The sequence below is a fragment of the Eucalyptus grandis genome, chromosome 6 (assembly GCF_016545825.1).
Source record: "Eucalyptus grandis isolate ANBG69807.140 chromosome 6, ASM1654582v1, whole genome shotgun sequence".
NCBI classification, from domain to species: Eukaryota; Viridiplantae; Streptophyta; class Magnoliopsida; order Myrtales; family Myrtaceae; genus Eucalyptus; species Eucalyptus grandis.
In genome coordinates, this window is record NC_052617.1 from 26,305,466 (window position 1) to 26,325,987 (window position 20,522).

The following is a 20,522-nucleotide window of genomic DNA, read 5'->3' on the forward strand; positions in this document are numbered from 1 at the left end:
TCTGTTGATCTCGGCATTGTTAGCACAAGCCTTAAAACTTTTACACAAGAATGGTCACTGTTAATCGCCATCGAACAATGGTATCGTTTGCCACCATCACTTTCTTTGAACCCCGATTTCATTAGGAATAGTTAAAGAATGTCGATATCTGAGGGTACCAAAAATCCAGTCATGAAGTCTTTATTTAGTCTAATCATTATATACGCATCTGCATACACCTGCTAGGGCTTCATCTGTAGAAGGAAGTTTCTCCCTTTAATTCAAATGATATGTCTTCGGCTGCATTTAGCTTGCTGTCCAAGTGCTCATGGAACACAACAGAAACAATGCCATTTCACAGATTGGTTTAAATGACAATATGCTAGTATATTCTGTGCATCAGAACTATAAGAGAAGCCAAAAGAACTTTTGGTAATTTTATCTACGATAGTGGCACAAAAAGTGCTGCAGATACAGCAGATCTTGAAAAGCTAATTCAAACCTACACTCTTGAATCCTCTTTTTCGCTTTAGAGCCACTTATCTTCCCTTTTGCATACTTCAAGAACATGATGGTCCCACTAAGCTCATTCAAAAGCCTCTTTTCCCTTTGCTTTACTATAACTCCCTTCTTATTTAGAGATCAAAAAGCAACACCTATCTTCATCCCTTCCCCTTAATTTTCTTTACTTGATACCAGTAACACCATTCTAGCAAATGAAAATGCTCAATCTCCCACCTCCACCCCCGTCTCCGCTTCCTCCTCCTCCATTACCACCACCACCCTTACCAGCATCACCACCAAGTTCACGGGGCACAACTCCCTCCAAAAAACAACCTACTCCAATCTCACCAATCCAAGTCACAAAATCAAGGCGAGGTATTAGTCCACTTACTAGAAAGCACGACAGGCTTGATCTTGGCACGCAAAAGTTGAGATCTGGACTAGTACTTCAGCAAACTCAACCTCGCAGAACTAATCTGTTTGTGTGGTGCAGTGCCATACTCTGTCTGCTCTTTAGCCTCATTCTCATCTTCTTTGGAATCGCAACTTTGATAATTTTCAAGGAAATCAAACCAAGGTATCCACTTTTTGACATATCTGCAGCCAATCTCAACAGCATCTACTTTGATTCACCAGACAACATCAATGGCGACTTGATCCTTCTTGTGAATTTCTCCAATCCAAATAAGAAGCTGGATGTAAGATTCGAGTATCTGGATGTAGAGCTGTATTTCTCTGACAGGTTCATAGCTACTCAGGCACTTCAACCTTTCACTCTGAGACAAGGAGAAAAGAGGTTGGAATCAGTTCACTTGATATCAAGTTTGGTCTACATGCCGCTGAACCTTGGCATACAACTTCAGAAGGAGGTACAGAGCAACAAAGTTAACTACTATGTGAGAGGCACCTTCAAGGTCAGAGCAACTCTGGGTTTGGTTCATTTCTCTTATTGGCTGCACGGTCGATGCCAGTTAGAAATGACTAGTCCACCAACTGGGGTACTACTAGGCCACATCTGCAAGGTGAAGAGGTGACTATCTGGAGGCAGCTTTTTTCCTCGTATATCTTTGCTTTCATCTTTCTGATCAAACTTGAATTGATTGTAGCCTACTCATGGGATAAAATCAATTTCAATGACGCTATGTTTCACTTTCATCATACAGATTAAGTTCATGAGAACTATTTTATTCTCAAAAGTAGTTTGGCTATAACTTTCCATATATGCAACATCTGTAGTAGCATCTCCAAATTTCATACTCTAAAACTGACAAAACTTGGTAAAGTAAAATTGCTACAAGCAACATATATGTGAATCCTATGGCAATTGCATTTGCTTTCCAAAATCTTTGGCCCCAGTTAAAATCATGGTGCATTATGATACATTCTTCATCAATGCGCACACTGTATCTCAGTGATAGAGTTAGTTCACTTGCCCTTGACATTCGGAAAGGTAACTTTGACAGGGAGCATCCAATTTATTAATAGCTGACAGACCGAGTGCATAAGGAAGACCTGACAAAAAATAAAGAGTAAACTATGATCATGCACATACAGAGGGAATGTCCAAGAGAAACTTTTTGATACTGCAAAATTGTCACTCCGATCATCAGTATATTTCATTTAGATGGTACACTCACCCACTAAGGCAAGCAACCAGAGAGTAAATAGAAAAGCACTGGAGGAACTCAAAAGGAACTAATGTGATTTTCTGCAATTCTTCATAAAACTTTTGCAGTTGATCATTTGAAATTCAAATCATTCCCAATTCAATAGATTACAAAACAACTATACAAGAAATATCCCTCATCTATCAAGCAAAACAAAATTATTCGACTTCTTGGGAAAACATGATTCCGGGATGAAATGACCACATTTCGTCAACATACACCTCCCCTATTCATCTCGCATCAACTTTCAGCAGGCGTTTTCGCCACAATCGACAGGGCATGTAGCCCGCTCTGCAGCTCCTCTTGCAACAGATCATAAATAAGCCGGTGCCTCTTCACCAAGCTCTTTCCTTCAAACTCCTTCGACACCACTCTCAGATTAAAATGCGTCTCGCCATCACTCCCTCTCACACCGGCATGCCCTGCGTGCTGATATGAGACATCCTCCACTCGCAACTCGATAGGACTCAGCTCCTTCTCCAATCTCTCCCTGATTCTCTGCCCTCTACTCCCCAAACTCGATTCACTATCTACCTCGTCCACCTCAAGATTCGATTTTTCCACCGAAACTTCCCTGCCACCATCGACATCTGACTCCGAGACTGAACTCCTATTAACACCCGTATCAGAATTCATTCCAATTCCCACATCTTTCGCCTCCCCCGCCGGAACCGCCCCATTTCCATTACTCTCCGCCCCGGCAGCCAACATCAGCGCCTTCTTCTGCATCAACTTCAACATGTTGAGGAACCCATTGTTCCGCGACGGAGTCAGGCTCTGCTGCAGCCCGAGGAGCGTCACGAAGTCCGGGGAGACCCGGACAATCTCGTCCGCGGGGCTCCCGGACAATCCCTGGACGAGCAGAGCGGCGAGGCCCTTGGTGAGGACGGAGTCGGAATCGGCCTCGAAGACGACGTTGCGATCCGAATCCAAGAGGGCCCTCACCCAGACCTGGGAGACGCAGCCCTCGACCTTGTTGTCCCGGGTCTTGAACGCCTGGTCGAGGGGCTTGAGGTTCTTACCGTAGAAGAGGAGCTGCTGGTACTTGGACTTGGGGTCGGGCACGGACTGGAAGAGGGCGACGATGGACCGGAGGTTCGGCGGGAGGTCTTCGATGGGCTGGAGCTGCGCCGGCGAGGGGGAGGACGACGCGCGCGGCGGTGGCGGTGGCGGCGGCGGTTGGGCGGTGGCGATCCGTTGGAAGGATATGGGTTTGGCGGAGGAGGGAGGGGAGAGGAGGAGGGGAGGAGGCCTCGATGGGCGGCGAGGGAAGGGGAGCTTGGCGGCGAAGAGGCGGAGAGAGAGGGCGGCGGTGGCGGTGGAGGCCATCGGAGGGTGTAGAGAGAGAGAGAGAGAGAGAGCGGCGAACGGCTGGTTGGTGGGTGCGGGACGGTTTCCCCTTCTGGTTCTAGAGAAGTCCCGAAACGATCGAAGTGATCAAAGCTTTCTTTATTTTTTTTTAAATTTAAATTAAGGTAAATGCCACGAAAAACTTCAAATAGATATATATTATAAGTTAGAAAAATTTCAAATAAAAGCTCAAAATCACATTATTTTTTTAATTAAGGTTCCAAGTGAATATTATTTTAAATAAGAGTTTGAAAGTATTCTCATTTTCTCAAAAGCTTAAAGTTAATATTATTTTAAATAAGAGCTTCAAGTAATCATATCAATCTCAAATAAGAGTTTAAACTCACTAGTTATGATGGGTAATTTTACATTTTTAAATATTTTTTTGTTCATTACATTTTCTATTTTTTCATAAAAAACAAACTAAATAAAGCTAAAACTCTGAAAAAATTAAATTAAAAAAGGAGGAAACTACAAGTGAGAGGGAGCCCTCTTTCCCCCACCAATGGTGGGGCAGTGACAACCACCAGCAAGCTCATCACACTTAGGTGAGGGTCGATGACCCCTGCCAACCAAGGGGGAGGGTCACCTACCCTCGTCCCCCTCTAAGCAAGGGTCACCCAAGGCTCCCAGCTCACCATCCAGGTCGAGGGCATCAAGTGAGGATCAGCAACCCTCGCCTAGACATGAGCAAGGGGCGACAACCCTCATCTAGATCTAGGGGAGAGGGCGACGGCCCTCTCTCATCCCTATCGAGGGTCAGTGGGCCTTCGCCTCTAGTCAATGAGAGTCATCAACCCTCACCCAGGTGAGGCGGTCCCACTAACCATTGCCACCGCCCAACCAATGATGGGGGTGGCAACCACCTATGTGCTTCCCTTTTTTAATTTTTTTTCTTTTTAAAGTTTTACTATAATTAAATTTAAATTTAAATTGTTTTTGGACAAAAATACCCTTAATCAATCGGAATTTTTTGCTAACCAGTGAATGAGGTTAAACCCTTATTTGAAATAGCCATAACCACTTCAAGTTCTTATTTAAAACAAAGTCAATTTCGTGCTCTTATTTGAGAAAATAAGGGTAATTCGGGTCTTTATTTGGAAATTTCCCTCATAAGTTTATCACAAACTAATTTTTTATCATAAGAAATCTCAAATTAATACATCATGACAAATTTGCTCTAAAATTTTACCGTTGAATTACTGAATTGGATTATACGTGAAAAACTACTATAAGGTAAAATTGTCACGAATGTAGCGATCTATGATTTTTTTGTGGTATTAATTCAATTTAATATAAACTAATCGAAAAAAAATTATTACAAATGTTTTGGTAGTGAAAAATTAATCTATGGCAAATTTATCATAAATAAACATGATTTTTTGTAATCAATAATTAATTTTGGGCAAATTTATCATAAATATATTAATTAGAAGTTTTTCTGATGTTAATTTTTTAAATTAATGGGAGTAACGAAATTGAAGAAAAGACAAAAGTAGAAGAAGGAAAAAAAAGAAAAATGAGGGAGAAAATAATACAAATAAAAGGAAATTATACAACGTTCAAAGTATTATTTGTTTAGCGTGCATTTATTATTTTACTAATTAAATTATTTGGACATTTTCGTTGGCAAAATCGTTTCCAAATAATAAGGTACTTATTCTTTGATTTTTCCACCACTAAAAATGTCATCCGAACTTTAAAAAAATAGTATATGCGGATTTATATATCGATAATAATAAAGTTTAAAAAGTATTTAGTGCTCCATTTTGAATAAAAGTTGTATATGGCAAAATCTAAAAAACAATTAATAAACTAAGGAACATGTACACTAGAAATCATAAAACTTGTTATGAAGGTACAATTGAAAACTAAAATTGGTGAAAATGGAATTAAATCATAAAACTTGTTATATTGGTTTAATCGAGTCTTTCTATTCATTCCGTCTAATTTGGTTAATAGAAAATATTAACGTGGTTGTTTTTACTAAACAATGTTGTTCTGGCCTTCTGATTTTTAATATATATTTTATTGAAATTCAATTTAAAAGATAAGCTAATTATTATATATAACCCATTATTCAATTCTATTTATTACTTTTTCTTTTTTCTATTTTTTGATATCTAGTATCCCTTTAAAAGGTGTTTTGAGTGAATTTTTTAAGCTTCCTCACCAAGAAGGCCAAAGAGGGTGGGGATGATGGGTCGGCGACCCTCACCTAGACCTAGCCGAGGGTTATAGCCTCACTAGATAGGGTAAGGGACGTCAACCCTTGCCCAAACGTGGCCAAGGGTCACCCTAGTGAGGTTGGTCACCCCAAGTCTAGCCAAGAGACATTGACCCTCGTCCAATCTAGGGAGGGTCACAACATTACTTATCATCAATGAGGGTCATCGGCCCTTGGCCGAGGCTTGGCGACCCCATCAGCCATACCCTACTTGGCGTGGGTAGGATGGTAATGGCAAGGGTTGCAACCCTCACCACGAATCTCCCTCCCCCTTTTTTTTATTTAGCTTATTTTTTGAATTGAATACCAAAACGACATCATTTAAGCTTTATATATCATGTTTTAGCTACATAACAAAGAGAAAATATTTTAAAAAGCTATGTCAACATTTTCGATTAGCCAAGTTAGACAGAGTTAATGAAATAATTAAATTTCATTAATTTGACAAATTTTATGACTTAATTACACCTTTTGTAAGTTTTAAGATTTAATTGCATTTTTATGACAAATTTTATAACTTCTATGATGCGTTTGATAACGTTTCTGTTACGGGAAATAACACTTTTTTTCTATTTTTGAGCTTGTGAACAGTTTCTAAGCATTTGAATGCATTTGGTAACTATACAAAATTTTTGCTTTTGAGAAAGAAATGCGATTGGTACGACCTGAATTTAGAATTTCTTTTAATTTATTAATACTTTTATTACTTTTTTTCTTTTTTTCTTTTTCTTCTCCTTCCTCTAGCCGGTAGCCAGAAGGGCCAACAAGGTCGGCCTCATGGGAGGCTCACCGGCCATCCGGAAGGTCACCTTGAGCCTCGCCGTGATTGGGCGAGGTGACCTTGCCCGGCCACCAACGAGGTCGAGGCTTGCCATGGCTAGGTGAGTCTTGGCCTCGCGCGGCCATTGCAACGTCGGCCTCACTTGGCCAAGGCGAGGCCGAGCCTCGCCCTTGCGGTGGTTGGGCGAGGCTCGGCCTCACCAGATCTAAGCAAGGGCGAGCCTCGCCCAACCTTAACAAGGTTCAAGGGGCCTCACCGGCCATCGGCGAGGCTCGCGGTGGTTGGGCGAGGCTCGGGGCCCTCATCTAGCCAATCACCAACCGGCAATCGACTAGGGGAAGAAGGGAGGAAGAGAAAGAAAAAAAGAAACTTGATTCTTGATTCTTGTTTCTAGAGTTGCTCCTGAGAACAAGAAGCAGTTTTTTTTTTTTATAATTATTATTTTTTATTTCTGTTTCAAATCTAATTTCGAGAAATGTTTTTTTACCAAACATGTTTTTGTTCTATTTCTATTCTTGGAAATAAAATAACATAAGCACTTGTTCTCAAGAACATTATCAAACACACCCCTAGTAAACATATCTTATGAATAAAGTAACTTCACTAACGACTGTCAGTGCTCCACAAATTAAAACAATAATGCAGCTAAAAACTAGGAAAATTGTCTAATGAGCTCAAAACTTATTGTATAGATGCTAATTCAGTCATAAAATTTTTATTTTTTATTTAATACTAAACTTTTACCCAAAATTCCAAAGTATTCCTTTCAATCAATTTTTACCAAAAATCATTAACTTGATGATCCAATCATCATTGGCCATCCTATGTTGGCCATCATACATAGGCGTACCTCCTAGTCAATGATTTTCAACAAAAAAAAAAAGAAGAAATTGTCGAAAGATTATATTGAAATTTCGCAAAAAAATTTAGCACTAAACTAACAAGATTGAAAAATTTATGATTGAATTAATAGTCATATAATAGATTTATAACCAATTAGACAATTTCTCTGCTGAAAACCCCTTATGCGTGTTAGTCTTCTTTTGATGTTAGTCGAATTATTTTCTTTATTCTCAACCCTAAAATATTAACAACGAAACTAAGGAAGACGATATTCTTAGTCCCAAAATGAGCAGTTAGCTATAATTTTTCTAATCTAGTCGGTTGAAAAACCCCAATCATTTAGCTATTCTCATGGATGAATGTTTCTAAACGGATCGTCAAATGTTCCACTGCAAATGCTGACAATCAAAATTACTATAATTATCTCGATAAATAAGACAATCATAATGGCCCTGATAATCTCAATAATTCAATTATAAGAATAATAATAATCTCGATGAACCTCTAGAAATCCTGATAATTATAACCATAAAGACATATACGTCTATCTGTCTACACTATCTAAAACTTGGTATTCCTCTAATCCCAATTGACGAATAATGAAAGCACATGGCAAGATGGGCTTCGGGATAGTAGAGAGGGAGACAAACAAGATAGCAAGAAACGGCAAGACAAGTAGAGAAAGCTAGGGGGAAAAGAGAGAAACGCCAGTCAAACGAAGGAGAAGAAACCCCAAAACAGACAGCTTTGAAAAATCAAGTCCTTGTTCAAGACAATTAAACCAAGATACATATCCTAAACGCTAGACAATGTCAAACCAATGGTATAAATTAGCAAACAAAGCGTCCCAAGATTCAAGAACAGCCCAGTTGAAAAGAGTTTATTGACTCATTGGTAAGGCAAGATCTTCTCATGCTGTTTCTTGCTGATGGTAAGTACTGTCAGTGCTTTATATTCATGTGAACAACTTTTAAATGGTCTGATCTCCACATCAAGATGATTAATAGCTTCAGAGTAATCACGGGTGTACCTTGTGAAAGCCACGGAGTGATCCGTGATTGAGTGTGATTGCCCTTTTGACGCACGATTAAGTGTAGTAGCCCAGAGTAGACAAAGAAAAAACGGGCATGGCAGATGCTCTAGGAATGTTGATAGTTTCGATCTTATCTGCTCATCGACACAAATTAAATTAGCTTCTGTCCAATGAACTATTCTGTATTATCTGCATTCCTCCGAGTTTTCACCCAACCAATGAACGTTAACGAATTGCAATGGTTGGAAGCTCATAGTCCAAACCCGATCGGCCAATGCCCAAAATCTAGTGAATACACACCATAACTTAGATCCAAGAGATTAAACAACAGAAGGGCATTCACACAGATGGATTATCCAGACAAGACACTGCATATCCATGGTTAAAACTCCTCTAAAAGTTCAAAGTACTTAGAACAAGTTACAATATAATTGGTAGAGACTGGAGAGAGTAAACAGTGCTTTGGGTTCAGAGTATGTACTGAAAGTAAGCATAGAAAGGGAGGAAATAATAAAAGAAAAAGATATAAAGTATTGCAATACACAATTAATTTGATTTTGATTAATCAGTGAACCACCCAGCATGACTCTCTCTCTCTCTCTCTCCTTCTAGTACTTGTATCCCTTCACAAACAAGCTCTCAGAGGCCAACCCGCCAGCGGTCCCTCCGGTGTACTTGCCCAGAGTGGCCTCGGAGTTGGCCAAGCACCTTGCCAGGAACCCCTCCTGGGCCTTGCCAATGTTCTCCTTCTTCCCACCCCATGTCTTGAGGGTGCTCGATTGGAGCGCCCGCCCGAATGAGAAGGAGAGCGTCCATGGTTTCAGCACGTCCAGCTTGTTCATCGCATTCAGGTTCAGGGTCGCCTCTTCCTCGCTCTGCCCCCCGGACAGGAACACGATCCCCGGGACTGCTGGTGGCACAGTCCGGCGGAGTGCCGTCACTGTGTACTCGGCTATCACCTCAGGCGGCACCTGAGCAAATGGTTATAAAAATTGTTCTTCATGCTTGGGTTGGAACCGGGTAACATGTGGTTACTCGGGTGGTGGCTAGTTTTGGACTATGCATATTCAAGAAAAAGATTACCTTGGGGCTGTCAGAACCTGGAGTGACCATGTTGGGCTTCAGAAGTGTGCCTTCAAGAAGAACATGTTGATCATTCAACGCCTTGTAAACAGCTGCGAGCACGGTTTCGGTAGCGGCGGCACATTTCTTGATGTCGTGACTCCCGTCGGTAAGTATCTCCGGCTCCACAATTGGCACGAGCCCATTCTCCTGGCAAATTATGGCATAACGGGCCAGACCCTGCGCGTTCTGCTGGATGGACAGTTCCGAAGGCTCGGTAGGCCCAATCTTGAGGACCGCACGCCACTTGGCGAACCTCGCACCTGCCTTATAGTACTGCTGGCACCGAGCGCCGAGCGAATCAAATCCCTGGGTGGTGGTCTCGCCATTCGTCCCGGCCAATTCGACAGTACCCTTGTCCACTTTGATGCCGGGGATGACATTGTTCTCTTGGAGGACCTCGACGAACGGCTTCCCCTCGGACGTCTTCTGGTAGAGAGTCTCCTCAAAGAGGATGACACCGGAGAGGTAGGGCAGGGCATTGGGGCAGGTGAAGAGGAGCTCACGGAGAGCCTGGCGGTTCGACTCGATGTTCTCAACGTTGATGCCGGCTAGGCGCTTGCCAATGGTGCCAGTGCTCTCGTCCGCAGCCAGAATTCCCTTGCCGGGGGTGGCGATGTACTTGGCGGTCTTGATGAGCTCATCTGAGGAAAGAACATTTTCTGGTTAAGAATGGATCTTGATGCAGATACATCGAGATTGGTTCATCATAAGTAGCATGCTAAACACAGTAGACTACTCGAGGAGTGAAGCTAGAACTAAAAAAAAGTCAATTGTATGGAAGTTTGAGTGATAATTCCATGATGATAACTTTTGCCACCTTTAGTAGACTCATGTTATATTCAATAACTCCCATCTTTATTTGGAAGATTATAGAGAGAGAGAGAGAGAGAGAGAGAGAGAGAGTACCTGCATACTTTCCCACGAAGGCAGACATGGTTTGTTAGCTTCGAGGAAGAAGCGGATAGAGGGAGAAAGGTCTGAAGCAAACTCTCATTGCCCTACAAATCTTATACAGAGAGAAGTCGGCGCTTGGGGAGGGAATATACTAGCAGAATCCACCGTGTCACCCCCCGACACGTGTCGAGCTATTATCCCTGCGAAGGTTATCATCCTCGGATAAAGCGACGAGTGATCCCTCCCTCGCCACGTGTCGCTCGTCCAGTAGATTCACCCACTCCTCCGAATGAGCTCGGAACAAATTTGTGTGGAATGGCTCTACTTCATAATCCGGTCTCTCTTCGACCGTCCTATGGGCTGCTCAGGCACCAAATGTACTTATTTGGCTTCTACTCCGACTAAAAACAAAGTACACCTTTGATCTCTCTCCCTCTCTCTCTCTGGGCATTCGAGAATAGGCATGACTTTTTGCCCACAAAAACACAGGAAATAAAAGAAGCTGTGCATGATGATATTGCGTTTACGGTCAATATCTTTTGCCAAAACGACGGTCGGTTTAAATTCAGGATGCTTTTGATTTGAGAATGGTGGGTTTCTGCCCAAAGGGGAAAAAGGAACAGGAGACAAAAGATGTAAGGTGACAGTTGATTTCGTGCACCTGCCTCGCTCCTTGCAGGCCTTTCTACGGCAGATTTGAAATTAAGTAACGGGTACTTCATGGGGACCCACAAGCCCTTCTATAAAAACACGGAGAGGAAAATTGGGAGGTTTCTCAAGGATTAAATAGAGAAATTATGAAGTCCATGGAGACAAAATTGTTTTGCAAGTGAAAATACAAACACAAATACATCATTTTATCAAAAAATTATGCTTATCTCCCATGTAAATGGGGTAAAACATGAATATGGGCCCCCAACCGAACCGAACTGCACGAGCAGCAGCTCTGAGGTGAACTATAGTGCAGGGTCCACCGCCTGTTCGTCATCGTCATCAGTGCCAAAGTATCGGTCTCCAAATTCACCCATGCCAGGGACGACACGGAAATCTTCATTCAAACCGGTGTCGATCTCAGATGTGACAATCTTGATTCTTGGGAAGGTTTTGCAGACCACGTGCACCCCCTGAGGTGCCTGGTAAGAGAAATGAAAATGAACAGGGTTGAGGAAATGCCCTAGTTAAGTAACGGTATCACAAAGTTCAGGGCTGAATTGGGGAGGGGGACCAGCGTATCTAACTCACAGAGATGAGGTTGAGAAATATGATGTTTGGCTCTGGAACACCCTTCCGTATAAGCAAAGAAATAGCTTGAACGGCTGAATTGCCTGCAGAGTAGAGAGAGGAGAATATCATTACGGATATTTACCACGGAAGTCGATTGACAACACAGCATATTCTAATGCAAAGGACAGGAAAAGGGCAAGTATTCTGGAAGCCTGACACAGGCTGGCTTTTATAGAACAGAAGTGTAACATATTATCCAGAGAAAAATAACAAAGAGAGAGGGTTGATAGCACGGACTAGGATCACTTGATTGGGTGCACGCACAATGGACGATACAGACAACATTGAGATTCTAGAACTTTCACAAACCATTTCGGGTTCTTTTGGATTGAAAGTAAACAATGCTTGCCAATATCATAACTTCAGCAAAGTTTACACTGATTTTTCTTTGTGAAAACACAAACCTGTTCCAGAATTGGATCCAGCAACAGGACATGCCTCTCCGCAATGTCTTTTGGCAATTTCTCATATATTAGCTGGGAATCACAAAAGCAAAGAAATTAAGATGCAAGACAAAGTACATCACAAAAATCTGAAATCATGCCTGAGTAAACATGTGCACAGGTAGGAAGGAGAAAGAGAGAGACACCTGCTGGCCATTGTCACCTTCCCTGTGGATGAGAATCTTCCCTATTTTGATCCCTTTACAACACGCTCGGAGAGCATTCTCCATACTTTCACCACTAAAATCGATTCAAAAAGACAATAAATAATTTATATGGTGCTAACTTGAGTTTCTCTTTAACAAAAGATACAACTGATATGTATACTTGTACCCAACTCCAAAAGATTTGCAACACCAGCAAACCAATTAAATTGAAGGTATTATTATACACAGCATTGTGGACAAAGGTAGAACCTTAAGAACTTAAAGGTTTTGCGACAAAAATTATAAGTAGAGCTTTAATTTAGGAAAGGACAAGCTTGATACAATTGAAGAGACACGTATGTTCAAAAAAGTAAGTGCAGAATAACTCTGCAACAAGCAGTGAGTTAGTTTCTGCTTATTCTAATATATAAGATAGATGTGCATACACAGATTGATGCAAGTACAACTTCTTTTCTTTTTTCTTTTGGTATGATAAACAAACACTGTAAGTGCCTATAAATGTACGAGACCAGTGGCAGCCAAAGATGGATAATTAATCACAACAATGTCGTATACCATTACCTTTACTTGCATAGAATTGTAAATTTGCAAGCAGGCAACGATAGATTAGATCCAAAAGTTTCGAACTATGTAGCAAAAAAAATTACCTCCTGATGACGGAGACACCACATAATCTCTTACAGAAGTCTACACCACTATATACTGATTCTGCAATGACACAAACATGGAAATCAATCTAAAAGACATGCTAGCACTTGGGTAAATAAATAAATAAATAAAAAGAAAAGAAAAACACCACAAAGTCATGCAAGCAAAGAGCTCCCAAATCAAATATGTTCTCTTCGTCCCACACCCCTGTTATCAATATTAGCCAGAAATACACAGAATGAATACCTACTGTGTAAATATACCTCTCTTTTAAGAAAAAAAGAGATAAGAAATCTGCACTTTATATGTGAATAGATATTGAAATGAAATATCATACAGTTTCTCAAAACATAAGGACATTATTCAGTACAATGAACTCTTCCATAGTAATAGCTAAATATGTAGCAAAGGAAGAAATAATTTCATAGCCATTAGATACCAACTAGCTTACGTAACAAGCACAAATACTCTTAACAGAAAAAAGTGGCTGCAAACATGTTGTCCTTCATGTGATGGTGCACAAGCATCCAGTAACCGTTTGATGTATATTGCCAGATAAGAAATGAAAAGTTACGTAGCACCAACCATTCAGGAAGTAATTGTTTGGCTAAATAAAAAAGATCAGCAAGGTATTGGCTCACCAGTCGGAGTGATAATCTGTTTCTCCGTAAATGGTAGATGCCCCAAGCCATGTTCTACCACCTAATTGACACACAGAAGACTGAATATTTAGATTCAAAGAACCAAAAATCACATTTTAAACACAAAAGTGAATAAATCATCAAAGTCATAGAAGAAACATATGCTCACCAAACGAATCAATCTATCAGCATAAAATACAAAGTCATGCTTTGTCGTTTGAGAATCGCGTATTAAAGTATGCATACCCCGTATCTGCAAAAGACTGAAGGCATGAGTGGATACTGGAATGTTAAAATTGTAAATGAACATGAAAGAGTGAACACGAACATAGCATAATTTTGCCATTTAGAGCTCAGAAAAAAGACTTATGAAATTAAAAAATATAGAAGGTCGATGATACCTGAAAAGTTGATTGGATGACATACAAATTTGGGTATATTTTACACAAGTCATGCTGACCAAGCTTCGTCCTTATATGTTGTACAATCAGATCAACAGCTACATGGTTGTCTCCTCCTCTGGGTATAATAATATCGGCATACTTCTTTGTTGGAAGAATGAAATCATCAAAAGCAGGCTTCACAAATTTTGAGTACTGCATCAAATTCGAAGACACATCGAAAACTGATGTAAGAAACCCCCAATAACCATCCTAAACATGATGTCTGTGCATGTTTGAACACGCAAAAGAATAATTGGAACTTTGGGGATGTTGCTGAGAGATTTAAATATTTTGCTGTACAGAGTCTTTAATTATACTGTCAACACAGAATGCGTGCGGCAAATTATATTTTGAAAATAGCAAATTCTTTACTTGTCAGTTTCCTTTTTCTGTGGCCAGCATATGTCTTGTTCTACTTGAAATGAGCAGTTCTTCCTCTAGCAGCAGGTCTTGCATAAGATCTATCAAGTTTTCCAACATTTCTTATCTACCTGCTCTAGAGGGACGCTGAACCACAAAAAGCAAGTTCAAGATCTTTTAATGCACCTAGTTTTACTAATGAAAAAATTCACAATGGCAATTTTTTTTTTTTGGGGGGGTTATTTAGCTAATTGATGTAAAATGTTTAGTCAACTCAATATGTACATGTCAAACGATACTAGCATTGCATCAAGGTAACAAATTACTTGTAGAACCAAATTAACATGATTTACCCAAGAAGAAGAAGAAGAAGAAGAAGAAGAAGAGGAAGAAGAGGAAGAACAAGAAGAAGGAAGAGCATCTGACCTGATCAAGAACTGAACCAATATCTCTTCCCTTCTCAACAGTATCACGTCTTATCCTCCTCGCTAGACGCACATCAGCATCTGCACTGAAATTTGCAATGTGAAATAACATTTCAACTTAGTAACACGAAAAAGAACTAGAAATTCTACATGCTAAAGATTACCAAAAATATTGGGAAAATCATAAAAGAAAAGGTATATTGAAGAATGAGAAAGAGATAAGTCACTTAGTTGACATTTCCTCGTCTTCGCTCAACAATTGTGCAATAGGGGCTGGTTCAGTTTTCACACTGGTTCTAGTGCTCTTTCCCACAGGGTGATTTGAAAGCCTTTTATTTTTCATCTTGAAGATCTATTTATGGAGTTGGGAGACAATGACACAGCAAGAAGACAAGCATCAAGCATCTAATACTCAGATACTATCTGTGAAAGCATTAGCAATACCTTTAAATAATCAAATTGACTATATAAGGATTTCAAATAATTAAACCTTCAGCACCCAAATACACCAATTTCCATATTTGAACTGAATGTTCTGAGCACAACAGAACAGTAACTTGTTCAAGTCCAATATACCCACTGCTTGTTGCGTGTTATAGATTGACAATCTGTAAAAAGTCTTTCAGTGAAATCTACAAATAATTAAAAAAAAAAAAAAAAACACAAGCTACAGGATAACATTCATTCCTTAGAGCCTATTGGATAATCTCACTCCGTGCTGAAAATCAAAACACCCAGAACTTAATAGGATTAGGCTTGTTTGGTAATCGTAACTAGTTTTGACTCAAAATAACCCAATTAAGTCAAAAACTCACTGATGGGTTAGGTAAAGAAGGGTTAACTAATTCCTTCAATGAGAGGGATCTAATGAGACCTAGGATGTTACAATTACAAGTGACAAAACTTACCAATATTATCCATAAGATTTGGCGAGAGATTACTGATATTACCCACTAACTCTTCAAGTATTGTCGAATAACTTTTTCTTTCTACTTTCAACATTTAAGATAGTCAATCTTAGAATATTCGAACAAAAAACTTAAGCTATTAGTTGTAAGGACTACATGCATATAAGGCACGTTGAGACTCCACGGACAAGGAATTTGTGGTACTTTAACACCCCATCTCTGTGCAAACTGAACTAAAAAAGACACGAGGAATTAACGAAAGGGAGCCGTATGTGAAACAAACTCAGGGTGAAACTTGGTTCAGATACCATGCTAAAATGAGCCCCCTTGATAAGGGCTACTTTAAAAGTTGACACTTCTCTACTTATTTTCTGTTTTATTGAAGGAGCCCTTAGAACATAACAAAGAGATCACTTTCATGGAAATACTGTATTTTTTTATTTTAGTGAAATGTGACCTTCTGGTCATAGAGAGAAGGAACAAACCTGTATCAACAAATATCTTCATATTCATCAACTCCCGAACACGAGGATCATGAAAAATTAGTATGCCTTCCAAAATTATAACATCAGACGGATTGACCTGCATGTAGGATGAATATAATGATGGGAACAAACTATCTTAATTTGAAAGGACCGTACGATTGCAATTACAGTTCTTATTAATCTGGGAAATGAGTTTGTAGAGTATAAAAGTACACGTCCTTTATTTTAATTAGAAAAGACAGACAATTATGCTAGAGGCCACTTGACCCAATTGTAAAGTTTCCCATAAGAGAAAGTTAACATGCCAAAAGACCTCCCAAGACATAGCAGGTAAACGAATTCAACAAGACAATTGGAACTACTATTGCATCCAAAGACACTTCAGCTTCACCATTTGGTTGTGCTTGGACTTGTTTCCATCAAAAAGCAAATTTATGAAGGAGAAATGGAAACTCACATAAACATTTCCAATGCCCAGTTCTGAATATCTTTCTGTGAAATATACCAATTAATTCATGAGATAGCTCTTTCAACATGGAAACATCTGTGCTTTAATAGGGGAGAGATGCTAGACATGTGATGCTAGAATGCATGCAAATTGAGGAAAGAAAATAACCAAGGAAGTCAAACTTTGAGCATCGGCCCAAAAGTAGTTGTATCATATGCCCCATGTGTTTCAAGGTCAAAATTAATCACCCATATAAGAAAGTAATATGCTAATGGCATGTCTTTCAAAGTCCATGAATGAGATAGCCATACCCTTCTTGCTGGAAACACATTGTTCTTGTAACTCTTGAAGTCATAATTTGGGATATCTACTGCCTGCCCATGCCTCAACTTGTCCATGGAAGATAGCAATTGTTCAGTGTCAAAAGCATCTGAAAATAGACAGGAGATAACTTTAAATAGAAATATTGACATCATCCTGCTATCAATAAGTATCATGGCTGTAGCACAGTTTCAAGACTAGTGACTCTCTCCCATAAAGTCTAAAAGCCAACTAGTTACACACAAATAAGGATCACAATACCAAATAAACAAATAACAGTTTACAATCACAGTTATTATTAACAAATAAGGATCTGAACAGCAAGATAATTGTCAATAAAGTGCTTGGATATAGATGATATGATTGATCCCGCATATCTGATGTATATAATACATTAAAGGCATCCTCACCTGGATGGTCAAAGTTGTACTCATGGACTCGTGAAAGTTCCTCTTCACTTAAGTTATGATAGAAAGAATCCTGCCACGTCATATATAGATATGTTTACTCAATAAAATTCCTTGGACAGTAAATAAAAATGTACAAAGTTACGCAACACGGAGGTGATCATGTATATTCTTTCAGCAGCAAAGAGTAAGAGAAATGACCACAGTAATGTGACCTACACCAAACCAAGCTCACCAGTCTGGTATTGCAAAACTGAGGGGCACAAGATAATGACAACTAAAAAGTCCTAAAAGAAATGTCAGAAACCAGATCACAAAAAATTAAAAAAATAGCGGCAACTAGATGGAGAAACTCAAGGATTCCGGTGACCCATTTAATAGGTCCAAATAAAATGTAACTTCATTGGCAAACGTTTTATGTTTTCGATTATGAAGATCTTCAGTATTACATCTTTCAACAATTTGAAACACAAGTTTCTAGAGAAAGCTTCAAGATGGTGCCAGCCCTTGTATTGTATACAAATACCCTCCAACTCAAACAGGTCTCTCTTTAGTGTAAAAGACAAGTGAAGGCCTCGTCATTCATCTACTATTGACTACAGGTAATACTTAAAATCTTTTATCAGAAAAGAAGATGCTGTGCTTCCTCTTTAATTGTATTATCAAGTTCCAAATAATTGCAACTACTAATTAGAGTTTTAGGAATGGAGACAATTTAATATGATGACTCTTCACTAAAAAAGAAACAAGGTCAAATAGAAAGTAATGACTAGGCTGAAAAGAAAAAACGGAAAGGGGAAGGAAGCAGAGTCAACAAGTTGGAATAACATCTCAAAAAAATAAGAAATAATATCACATAGCCTCATATTAATGAAGAATGAAGAGAAGTCCCTATCTTCACACTAGTCATTTCTACAAGACAATCCCATGTTCGATCTCAGAAGGCAATACAAGAGTCACAGTTAAAAATTCTCATGCTTAACCACAAAACGAACTAAGAAGAAATACCTGGTTAACAAGAACAACACGTTGATCGTGAAGCTGCTGAATGATCATGTCACAAACTGTAGTTTTTCCAGCTGCAGCCCCTCCAGCAACTCCTGCAAGTCAAACATTTAAGAGCTACTGAGCTTTTGCCCTCAATGTCAAAAAGTCTCACAGAAGATGCAGGAACAACAGTGATCCACCATCATGATCGTTCTGGAAATGGAAACTGTAATTTGCGATGTGGAAATTCTAAAACTGATGAGACCTTTGCAATAATTTAACTTCACAACATGTCGACACTCATAGATAGCAAGAGGTGCAGAAACAATGATATCAAGGCCGTGGACAAAAGAGGATATCAAGGCAAGTGCTACTTGAAAATTTCGAAAATTTCAACTGGAAATATTCTCTGAGCTTTCATGTCATGAGTTACCCTTTATTATTTCAGTGAGGGGAATACTAAACATGCCAGTGCATTTAACTCAAAATCAATCTATTAAAGCACTTTTCATAACTACTCTATAAGCATGCATTTAAGAGAGTGTCCTAGGCTAAGACCCAAGTAGACACGCGCACCAATTACAAATGGCTGCATGTGCATGTTTTCAGACTCAGCCATGGAGGTCGACGGCGGCTCCACCACATGTCTTGTCTGCAGCCCATCCATGTGAAATCCCGAAAAGTGAGCCCCTGAGGAGGCCTCTATCATGTCCACAACTGATGGGGAATCCATGTAGGGAAAGAACTGGACTGAAAAACTGAACATTTGAGACTCATGAGTACGGATATCAAAATAGCTGTGCGAATCTCAGCACCGCTCTGTCACTACTCATCCTGCTTCTCTCTTTTATATACAGACAGAATCAAAAAAAAAAAAATTCAAAAATCAAAGCTTGTAACTTTTTCAGATCGCATAAAGTTATCGAAATTTGCACAAACGTCTCCATCGACCCATTAATAAAACGAGATTCGATCCCGGAACACTTTTTTTAAACACACTACTTAATTCCCATTATAATACGCCCACGGCACCACAATCAAGTATCAACACAGGTCAAACGAAAACAGCACCGGCCCAAGTCACACCAAGAGGTGACCCACTATCCCAACTCGCCCCGTCCCAAAACTTGTAATCTTGTACACGTACACAGATACCTCCGCGGAGGTAGATACGTGAGGAAGTCGTCGACCTTTCCAACCGAGAATAAAAAAAGCAAGAAAAGAAGGAAACGAAAAGGAAGCCCGCTACACCACCGACGTCGCGGTCTCCAAAGCGACGCCCGAGTTTCGTATCGGAGACGGAAGAACAACGAATCAAACGAATCCGCTCCGCCTCCGCATTCGATCGCCCCACGTCTCCCCGGCGCCGACGGACAACAAAAAGCCTCGCGGCGGCGCGCCCAATGCCGATCGCGATCGGAGGAACCGCGATCGGGGGAACCGAATCGGGGCCGAGATTCGAGCTCTCACCTGGCGGCGGAGGAAGGGGCGGGAGATCGGCGGGCGGACGATCCGGACCGGGGGGAAATGCCTTCGGCGAGCGCGCAGGAAGAGACGAGATAGATATTTTATCTCGGATTTTCGGGGTGGGGATTCGTCGTCTTCTTCTTCCTTCTTCTTTGCTTTCTCCTCGTTTTCCTCGATTTGTCCTTGAGCTGCGGCGAGAGAGGAGTGTCCTGATGCAGACGATTGGGATTTTTATAGTGGGGGAGGGAGACGTTGGGAGGGGGAGGGGGAGTGGGGAGAGAGAAATTTCGTAGCGCGGGGGTCGGGGTGGGGGTGGCGGAAACTGGGCCCGGAGTTGGGAGGAAATTACGGAGGGGTGCCACTCGCTCGGATCGGCCAGATTCCTCGTGATTCGTGCGGGGCCGGTCGGGCGACTGCTGTCGCTAGTCATCGCGTCCGTACATGTGGGCTGCGGTGCGGTGCGCGGGTGAAAAATCCGATGCGGTTTTTTTGGGTGCGTGGGGGCGTGGATCCGATCGGGACACGACTCGGAGATACCGAAATCCACGGTGGCGCCGAATCGGACGTGGGGCCCACCGGGCCCCCCCGCCTTGCCTTTGTCGGAGGACGACAGGCTGGATGTCGCGCCGCGGGGTGGGCCCCACGGGCCGCCCCCACCCCACTCCTGAGCGCGCACTTGCCGAGA

At 40.8% G+C, this 20,522-nt stretch overlaps 4 protein-coding genes across 6 annotated transcripts; 1 reads left to right on the forward strand and 3 right to left on the reverse strand.

The window, feature by feature from the left end:
• Window positions 1-308: 308 nt before the first annotated feature.
• On the forward strand, window positions 309-1,645 carry LOC104449092 (NDR1/HIN1-like protein 10). Its single transcript, XM_010063111.3, has one exon. It carries the CDS (start codon window positions 696-698, stop codon window positions 1,515-1,517), a length of 822 nt encoding a protein of 273 aa, XP_010061413.2. The 5' UTR covers window positions 309-695; the 3' UTR covers window positions 1,518-1,645.
• Window positions 1,646-2,174: 529 nt separating this feature from the next.
• LOC104449093 (sufE-like protein 1, chloroplastic/mitochondrial) lies at window positions 2,175-3,577 on the reverse strand. The gene has a single exon (XM_039315837.1). It carries the CDS (start codon window positions 3,477-3,479, stop codon window positions 2,391-2,393), a length of 1,089 nt encoding a protein of 362 aa, XP_039171771.1. The 5' UTR covers window positions 3,480-3,577; the 3' UTR covers window positions 2,175-2,390.
• A 5,180-nt stretch (window positions 3,578-8,757) lies between these two features.
• Window positions 8,758-10,577, reverse strand: LOC104449094 (fructose-bisphosphate aldolase, cytoplasmic isozyme 1). The gene is made up of 3 exons (XM_010063113.3): window positions 10,416-10,577; window positions 9,468-10,150; window positions 8,758-9,355 (listed from the first exon to the last, which is right to left on the reverse strand). The coding sequence occupies exons 1-3, from the start codon at window positions 10,441-10,443 to the stop codon at window positions 8,993-8,995; spliced, it is 1,074 nt and encodes a 357-aa protein (XP_010061415.1). The 5' UTR covers window positions 10,444-10,577; the 3' UTR covers window positions 8,758-8,992.
• A 579-nt stretch (window positions 10,578-11,156) lies between these two features.
• Window positions 11,157-20,062, reverse strand: LOC104449095 (uridine kinase-like protein 3). Of its 3 annotated transcripts, none has more exons than XM_039315050.1 (15): window positions 19,841-20,062; window positions 18,947-19,128; window positions 18,392-18,483; window positions 17,387-17,456; window positions 16,967-17,085; window positions 16,208-16,304; window positions 14,816-14,895; window positions 13,988-14,182; window positions 13,756-13,839; window positions 13,587-13,647; window positions 12,945-13,005; window positions 12,277-12,370; window positions 12,099-12,163; window positions 11,646-11,736; window positions 11,157-11,536 (listed from the first exon to the last, which is right to left on the reverse strand). In XM_039315050.1, the coding sequence occupies exons 2-15, from the start codon at window positions 19,101-19,103 to the stop codon at window positions 11,360-11,362; spliced, it is 1,443 nt and encodes a 480-aa protein (XP_039170984.1). In that variant the 5' UTR covers window positions 19,104-19,128; window positions 19,841-20,062; the 3' UTR covers window positions 11,157-11,359. The 3 variants fall into 3 exon arrangements, with proteins under 3 accessions (XP_039170984.1, XP_010061417.2, XP_010061418.2); XM_010063115.3 differs by having other exon boundaries at window positions 11,646-11,728; window positions 12,092-12,163; window positions 19,841-20,061; XM_010063116.3 differs by having other exon boundaries at window positions 11,646-11,728; window positions 12,092-12,163; window positions 18,947-19,120; window positions 19,841-20,052.
• Between the last annotated feature and the right edge of the window lie 460 nt (window positions 20,063-20,522).